General features: G+C 39.0%; 1 protein-coding gene across 11 annotated transcripts in view; it reads left to right on the top strand.

The window, feature by feature from the left end:
- The window catches only part of LOC106870835 (pleckstrin homology domain-containing family D member 1), a 210,407-nt gene that overhangs the window by 155,607 nt on the left and 45,256 nt on the right, over positions 1 to 9,544 (top strand). For all 11 annotated transcript variants that reach the window (XR_001409585.3, XR_016243666.1, XM_014917059.3 and 8 more), the window contains exons 5-8: positions 5 to 96; positions 829 to 881; positions 2,377 to 2,471; positions 5,520 to 5,613. Coding sequence is in view for 9 of the 11 variants with exons in the window: in XM_014917059.3 (XP_014772545.1) it covers positions 5 to 96; positions 829 to 881; positions 2,377 to 2,471; positions 5,520 to 5,613 (334 nt within the window). In the remaining 2 variants the exon portion in view is untranslated. The remainder of the gene's footprint in view (positions 1 to 4; positions 97 to 828; positions 882 to 2,376; positions 2,472 to 5,519; positions 5,614 to 9,544) is intronic.

The raw sequence follows: 9,544 nt of genomic DNA, 5'->3' as shown, positions 1-9,544 counted from the left end.
CCAGCACATGGAAATGTTTACAGTTGGGCAACCTAATGATTAAACAATTAGAAACACAAGGCCAACAAATGGCTCATGATAAACAGACCTATTATGGTAAGTTTGCTGTGTCATTAAATCACATTTTTATTATTATAAGTTATGGGAGAAGGAGTTGGCTTGATTAATACAGGTGATATCCACTGTGAACATCTATAGAATTTATTGTTCCAGAGATGATATCTGACTTGAACAAATGCAGGTCAGATTGATACAGATGATATCCACCCTGAACATTTGCTGGTCAGATTAATATAGGTGATATTCAACCTGAATATCTGCAGGTCAGATTGATGCAGATATCTACCCTGAATATCTGGAGCTCAGTATTTGCAGGGACAGAGAAGGGATCATGGATCATGTCTATATGCTTATAACTAAGCATACTTTGCTAATGGCTCCTAAAGGCTTGATAACAGAGTAAAACTGGTGTATTGCCACACCTACTACACAATCTATGTTGTCAGGGGTGATATAAATCTGAGCCTAAGAGTATCCTTCAATAGGATAAACCTACCTTTCATCCTTCTAGTGTTGAAAAAATAAATTACTAGTCAAGTACAGGAGTTGATTTCATTAACTTACCCCTCCCCACAAAATTCTGACCTTGTACATAGATCAGCAATCATTTTGATTTTTTATAGAAATGCTTAGCAGCAGTAAAAAATAGTTATTGTAAGCTGTGTGGGATTGGAATGTCTGTTTGGCATGTCAAGTAATATGATATCTATTTGACCTCTAATTAATATAATATCTATTTGACCTATAAGTGATATGTTTCTCTTGCAGATCGGCTACAAAATGAAGTGATTGCATTGTCGGATACTAAACAAAGAGCAGATGTAAGTATTTACATTTCAGTGACACTCTGCAGACTGTCTAGGTAGACAAACAGACCAACTGGTATGTCTGTCTGTCCTACCTGCTTTTATATTTCCCTATCAATCAATACTATAGTTCAATCAGCTATTGTTTATTTAAGACAACTAACATTAAAGTTTTTGGTATACCAACTGTTTGTATGATGGCAAAGCTTGTTTTACAAATGCTGTGCAATGCCAAGACAATGAGACACAAACACACATATGCATGCATGCGGTCTGATCAGAAAGTATCAGGACTGGTGCCATGAAAAGAAGACCACAACACATATCAATTCTGAAGCTACACACTTTATCCAGTTTTGCTTCCGTTGATAGAAGCATTCTTCTAACTCCTTTTTTGGAATAGTGCGCAACTGCCTTGTCACATTCTCTTGGATTTCCTCAACATCTTGGAATGTTGTTCCTTTCAAGTGGGATTCTTTTCAAGCCTTGGTTTCAGTGTCATAGCCATAGACCCACAATTCGTCACATGTTATGACTGTTTTAAAAGAAATTTTTTGTCTTCCTCAAAACAATCAAGGATATCCTGCACAGCTGAAACCTGATCTTCTTTTTGAGACAAACACACTCTATACACTTTACTTCCAAGCCCTGTTATAAACAGCAGAAACAAGTGAGAATGTTATAACCTAGTGTACATGTACACCAGAATTCAAGGTCAATCTGTGTCAAGTGGCTTTACTCTGCATACTTTAGCTCCATTACCAAGGCAACAGTTCTGATACTTTTTGATTAGACCCCCATATACATATACAATGGGCTTCTTTCAGCTTCCATTTATGAAATCCACTCAAAAGGCTTTAGTCAAACTAAGGGTTGAAGCTGAAACTACCTGGTTGAGAAACAAACTTATTAACCACATAGCCGTGCCTGCACCTGCAAATGCACATGGAGAAAGGAAGTTGAAAATAGTGAGAAAAGACCAGTCAAAACACATTATAACAAGGAATATAAAGGAATACAATTGTTTTAACAGTTTCATAATCTCATACTGTGGAGGCGCAATGGCCCAGTGGTTAGGGCAGCGGACTCGCGGTCATAGGATCGCGGTTTCGATTCCCAGACCGGGCGTTGTGAGTGTTTATTAGGCGAAAACACCTAAAGCTCCACAAGGCTCCGGTAGGGGATGGTGGCGAACCCTGCTGTACTCTTCCACCACAACTTTCTCTCACTCTTACTTCCTGTTTCTGTTGTGCCTGTAATTCAAAGGGTCAGCCTTGTCACACTGTGTCACGCTGAATATCCCCGAGAACTACGTTAAGGGCACACGTGTCTGTGGAGTGCTCAGCCACTTGCACGTTAATTTCACGAGCAGGCTGTTCCGTTGATCGGTTCAACTGGAACCCTCGTTGTCGTAAGCGTGCCAACAACAATCTCATACTATTTCATCAATAACTCATTTAATACATACATATAATTATGAATGAAAGTATGTCTGGTTTTTTTTCTAAAGGAACTGGAACGGTTAAATGAAGAACTTGCTAAAGAGAAGAGTCGGATGGAGCAACTCTTAAAAGACATGGAAGATGACTATCAATGTGTGAAAGAGTAAGAGAAGTTTCCTTTTTGTTTCTAGTTTCTTTCCATAAACTTTAGGATAACAGTTAGTGAGTGGGTGAAGGTGGGGGGGATACATGTCTATTTATTTTATTGATTTTATTGATTTTATATCACAATTGGCAGTGAATAGTAGCTACATTAGTTATGGATCTACAAAGAACCAATCACAGATTCAATGCATTTCTGACTGCATGTGTGACAAGGGAGTGTCTTCAACACAGTGCCGAACAAATATCCTAAAGGATTTTAATCAAAGAGCACTAGTTTTTCTCAATGAAGCTTACATTTTTCTCTGCTATATACCTGTGAAAAATACACACATGCACACATGATAGTCTCCTTCTACACAGTTGCTATCTTCCAATTTCCTGTCACAAGCAATCTTCCCTCTAATTCTTTGTTGTGGATCATCATCATCATTATCATTTTTTTAACATCCACTTTTCCATACTCACATAAATTTGATAGAATTAATTGAGGCAGACTTTCTACAGCTAAATGCCCTTCCTGTCACCATCACTTACATGTTTTCAAATAAGTTAGTATTTCTCCATGACCAGACATGTTTTTATGGAAGATTGGAAATAAATAACACCGCTTGTATGACAGTGACACTTGTTTACAACTACCATGAGATATCGAGACAAGGAGACACACACACACACACACAACACATACACACAACACACACACAACACATACACACAACACATACACACAACACACACAACACATACACACAACACACGCACATACACACATATATGCACATGCACATAGTGGGCTTCTTTCAGTTTCCATCTACCAAATCCACTCACAAGGCTTTGGTTTGCCTAAGACTATAAAAGAAGGCACTTGCCCAAAAATGCCATGCAGTGGGACTGAACCCAGAACCATGTGATTGGAAAGCAAACTTCTTACCATACAGCCATACCTGTGCCTATACAGCCACACCTGCACTTATTAACAAATTCTTTAAGAGAATGAAATGACTGAAAACTCTCTACTTCCAAACTGTATTGCAAGATAAAGATGTATTAGAAAAAGACCCATAGTATCAAGGTTTACTATATACAAGCATTCCAAGGCAGCGAGCTGGTAGAACCGTTAGCATGCTGAGCAAAATACTTAGTGGCATTTCATCTGTCTTTATGTTCTGAGTTCAAATTCCGCTAAGGTCAGCTTTACCTTTCATCCTTTTGGGATCGGTAAAATAAGTACCAGTTGAACTCTGGGGTTGATGTAATCGATTTACCCCCTGACCCTGCCGCCGAAATTTCTGGCCTTCTGTCAAAACGTGAAACCAGTATATACGAGCATCCTAGACCATGTTGTAATAAAGACTGTCCTATTGCTTGGCAAAGATTCACTCACCAATATGCTAACGCAATGACACATGGTTTCCTCTCTTTTCTTCTTCTGCTGCTGCCACTTCAACAGTCTCTGCTCCACTGAGCTAGCTAGCTGTATATTCTCTCTCCGTCCATAACTACCTAACATATCTCACCACCTTCTGTCACCATTACTGTGTCTACCTTACCAAGATCCTCCTCCAATCCTTCCCCCACAGAACTAAAAACCTTCTGAAATAATTTCTCTGTCTATACCTCTCTGCCAACCATTGACCTATAGAGGCTCCAAACTCAACATCAGTCACATCAGTGTCACCAGTTCTGGGAATGTGACCTTCAAAGGTCATCAATTCTGTCTCTGATTAAAAATGTATTAAAGATTCAGTCATGTTTTTAGTTGCATTTTTGTTAGTCATTGAAGGAATGTTGAGGGTAATTTATTTTACCATTACATCACAAGATCTACTGACTACATTGAAGCTCTATTGATGCTTTTGTAGCACTTTTGATCCTAGGTCTGTTTGATCTAGACTGACCTAGGGTTAAGTAACAACAACAACAACAACTACATTGAAATTTCATCATGGTTACTGCACCATTTTTGATCATTGGTTTGTTCCATCAAGACTGACCTGTGGCTAAACAATTCTCTCCTCATCCATGTTTTCTCAATAGTTTTTTCCTGGTGGTTGTTTAACTTTTTAGCATTTAGATCATTCTGTCAAATTCAATACTTATTTATTAACATTGCTTTGAATTAATCATACATCATCTCATGGCTTTGGGATTTCAATGGTTTTAGTTGTTTATTTTTAGAATAACATTGTAAGGTAGGTGTGAGAAATTGGGTCTGGCCAGTTTGAACATAAAACATAAAATATTTTGGTCAGATGTGTCCAGTTTAAATAACCTTACTGATTGCTTAGTTACTTTATTCCCTCTGTCTCTGACCTTTTGTCCTTTTTAAATAACATAGAACCAGTTTCATCATCATCATATGTTCACCTTCCATGCTGACATGGGTTGGATGGTTTGACAGGAGCCAGCCAGGCAGCAGACTCCTTCATTGGACACTAAACTCTGCTTGCGAAGACCTGTTGGGGCAAGTGAAATCCTAATTGAACCATACTCGATGACTGGCACCTGCGCCAGTGGAGCACTAACAGCACTATCCGAGCGTGTTCATTACCAGAGCAGCTGTCTGGCTTCCGTGCTAGTGGCCCATAAATAGCACCATTTTAGCGTAATCATTACCAGTGTTACCTTCTAGCACTTGTGCTGGTGGCACATTAGAAAATCATTTGAGTGAGGTCGTTGCCAATGCCGCTGGACTGGCTCCCATGCAGGTGGCACGTAAAAAATACCTTTTTGAGCATGGCCATTGCCAGATCTATTTCTCCATGAGTTTCTCTATCTCCCTATAGGTTTGTCTATCTGTCTGTTTGCATCTATCTGCCTATCCATGGCTCTATCTATCAGTCTGTCTATCTCTCTGTGTATTTATCTTGCTGTTCTATCTATTTTTCTGTCCGTTTACCTCTCTGTCTCTCTGTCCATCTATCCATTTATCTAACTATTTATCCATCTACCTGTCTATGAATCAATCTACCCCTCCCTAGTTTCTTTCATTCTTTCCAACTATGGTCTATATACTAAACTTCTGTTTTCTTCTTTCCACCAACAGAGAATTAATGGAAACATCAACTGCCATGGCTGAACTAGAGACAAATAGTTCTGAATTGATAGGAACTTTGGAGCAACAAAAATCAGAATTACAGGTAAGGCTGTGATTAATTTCAATGATACATCTCTTCTAAACTTTGCATTGTACCTATGCACCCTTTCCTCCTTTCTGACTCTTTTAATGTCAACTTTTCTACTTTTGTGTGTTTTATTATTTGTACTTCTAGCTTTCATTGCTGTCTTTCTTTAACTGATTTATTCTTCTGCTTTCTGTTTCTGAGTTGTAGTACACCTGAGCACTGTATACAATAAGCTTATTATCATTAAGGCAGTTAAGCTGGCAGAATTGCTACTGCACTGGATAAAATCCTTAATGATATTTCTTCTGGCTTTATGTTCTGAGTTCAAATTCCACTGAAGTTGACTTTGCCTTTCATTCTTTTGGGGTTGATAAAATAATTGGACACTGGAGTCGATGTAATTGGCTAGTCCCTTCCCACCTAAATTCCAGGCCTTATTCCTATAGCAGAAAGGATTATTATTACATCATCATCATCAAAGTGATGAGCTAGCAGAATTGTTAACATACTGGACACCATGTTTACATTCTGAGTTCAAATTCTGCCAAAGTAGATTTTGCCTTTCTTCTTTTTAGGTCAGTTTCCTAGTTTTCATGGCATATATATTCACCACCTGGATGGGATGCTGGTCTGTTGCAGGATTACTCTCATTTTTATCAGCTGAGTGAAATTAAGTGTTTTGCTCAAGAACACAATGTCCAGGAATCAAAACCACAATCTTATGATCACAGGTACAGCACCCTAACCATTAAACCACATGCTTCCACTCAGTAAGAATGGTATGTTAAAAAAATAAAGTTCAGTGCCGTTGCTGAAGATACAAACCTATAGAGCATACAACCAAGTCCACAATAAACCCAACCAGCTGTAACCCTAACCAGTAATATACAAGGGGTTATGTCATTGAACTATAATCTCAGCTTTTTATACATGCACACACAAACTCACACACACACAGACAAAAGAAACATGCACTCACATAGATGTATATCAACACCTAAGAAAGAAATCAATATTGTTCAAACATTGGGCTCAATTAAACAGCTTCATTAATGTTCGTATGGACAAATTTACGCTTGGCTTCTTTCCCAAATATTAACAGAGTGGATAACAATGGAAAGTGAAGCAATAAAAGTTGAGTGCAGACCTACCAACTTTATAACCTGGCTTATGGTATATATAAGAAATTATAAGTTAGCACGTCAGCCATTGTACCTAAGTACAACAAGCTTCATACAATAAAAGTTGAATATTGATTTACCAACTTTATCCAGTAGCTGATTTCTATATAAGAAATTACAGGAAATTATAATTAGCATGTCAGCTGTTCTGCTTTAGTACAGCAAGCTTCATACTACAACAGCAGCTCAAGTCAAAGAGGATACTCAACTTGCTAGAGACAGTAACCAAATCTCACTCAAATCAGACCCTTCCCTTTTGAAATTGGAAGAACACATTGGACAGTATAGTGTTTGTTCATTCATTGTGACCATGGTCAAACATTTCTGACAGTTTCTCTACAATTCTTGATTTCCCATTGCTTGTGGCAACTGCTTGTTACTGAGGTTTGTATCGTCTGAGAGTTGATTGGTGACTGTTTCAGCAGGTCTTCCTCTACTGTGTCTCTCATGAGTTGGTTCCTGCAATAGTAGCTTGTGTATAACTTCCTGCTTACTTCTCCTACAATGTCCTGCAAATTTTAACCATCTTTGAGCAATTGTAGTTGCTATCTTGGGAGCAATTTTCTGTAAAAGATACAACAGTCATCACTAGAACATCTTTGGGCATAGTTTTCTTAATCTAGGTTAATTTGGGGGATAGATAACAATAACAGGAAGCAACAACAATACATAACACAAAAGACATAAAGTCATACTTTTAATAAGAGAACTAACTTCTCTTCCTTCCAGTAATGTTGCCTACTGCAGAAATATGGCATTAGGAAGGGCATCCAGCTGTAGAAACTTCACCAGATCAGATTGAGCCTGGTGCAGCCTTCTGGCTCACCAGTCCTCAGTCAAACCGTCCAACCCATGCCAGCATGGAAAGCTGACGTTAAACAACTACGATGATGATGACAGCCACACCTGCCACCATTATAGCTAATAAAATAAACAATTATCAGTCAATTTACTAGGATCAATGAAAGAACTGCCGGGTTCCTTATCTGTTTTAGCTTGGTTTCTATGGTTGGATGCTCTTCCTAACACCAACCACTTTACAAAGTGTACTGAGTGCTTTTATGCAGCACTGGCACTGGTGCTTTTACATGACATCAGTATGGGTGCTTTTTATCTGGCACCAGCACCCACAAGCCCACAGGATTAGGAATGCTCAGCTGAAGAAGGATGCAGGGGATGTGCCTGTATGCAAGGACAACCACAATTTTACTTAACCTGGCATGTCTTTTCAAGCACTGCAAACCACCTGGAATCTCAGTCTCCTGACATCCCCTCTGTGAGACTTAATGTCTGTAGTTCCTTTCTCACCACTTTGCCCCACATCTTCCTGAGTCTGCCCTTTCCACACATTCCTTCCACAATTAGAGATTGGCATCTGTTGATACAACTGTCTTCATTCATATGCATTACATGACCATACCAGCACAGTCTTCTCTCTTGCACTCTACATCTGAGGCCTCGTATATCCAGTTTTTCTCTTACATCACTTACACTGATATTACCCATCCAGCAGACCATAATGGCTTCATTTCTTTCAAGCCTTCACATATCTTCGGTAGTCACAGCCCACATCTCACTGCCATGTAGCATAGCTGTTCATACACATGTATCATACAATCTTACTTTCACTCGGAGGGAGAGGCCTTTCATTACTAACAGAGAGAATAGCTCTCTGGACTTTGCCCAGCCTATTCTTATTCTAGCAGCTATGCTTTTGAAACAACCTCCACCACTGCTAACTTGATCACCTAAGTAACAGAAACTGTCTACTACTTCTAAGGATCCCCCTGACATTTGAGGAAGTTTATTTTTTACACATTCCTAGTGTTTATTACACCTGCACATCTGCCACACACAAAGGCTACTTTCTCTGTTAACCTTCCTGTGATACTGCTGCACCTCTTATGTGTCCATTGCTTGCACTGGGTACACCATATGGAGTTTCTCCTGACACATTTTCTACATACCAAACATGGTCGTCTCTCTGAAGAGACCTGTGATTTGTCTGTTTTCCTACTTATTAAGACTTTGGTCTTTGCTAAATTAACTCTAAGGCCCTTTGATTCCATACCTGAAATTTCTTGTCTAGAAATTTCTTTCTCTCTCTTAGAATATATATATATATATATATATTCTATCAGCCTCTTATACTTATTCTATTGGCCTCTTTTCCAAACCGCTAAGTTACAGGGACGTAGACATGCCAGCATTGGTTGTCAAGCAATGGTGGGGAGACAAACACACACACACACACATATATATATACACAACAGGCTTCTTTCAGTTTCCGTCTATCAAATCCACTCACAAGGCTTTGGTCGGCCTGAGTCTATAGCAGAGGACACTTGCCCAAGGTGACATGCAGTGGAACTGAACCAGGAACCATGTGGTTGGTAAGCAAGTTACTTACCGCACAGCCACTCCCATATAATATCATCAGTGTCATCGTTTTACAGTCCACTTTTCATGCTTGCATGGGCCTGATGAAATTCGTTAACTCAGATTTGCTATGCCTTAATGCTCTTCCTGTTGCCAACCCTTATCTGTCTCAAATTAAGGAAATATTTCCTTTAGTCCTTCAAACATGATTGGACATATTTTCATTGAATACTGGAAGTAAATGACATCAGTTGTATAATGGTGACACTTGTTTGCCTTTAGTGCACAATGTCATGACAATGAGACACAAATATGTGTGCACATGCACGTGCACACACACACGCAAAACAAAACAGAATTCTGTCAGCCAAATCCACTCACAGTAT

Source organism: Octopus bimaculoides, chromosome 11 (genome assembly GCF_046866305.1).
Source record: "Octopus bimaculoides isolate indiv1 chromosome 11, ASM4686630v1, whole genome shotgun sequence".
NCBI classification, from domain to species: domain Eukaryota; kingdom Metazoa; phylum Mollusca; class Cephalopoda; order Octopoda; family Octopodidae; genus Octopus; species Octopus bimaculoides.
This window is presented reverse-complemented; position numbering and strand designations above follow the sequence as displayed.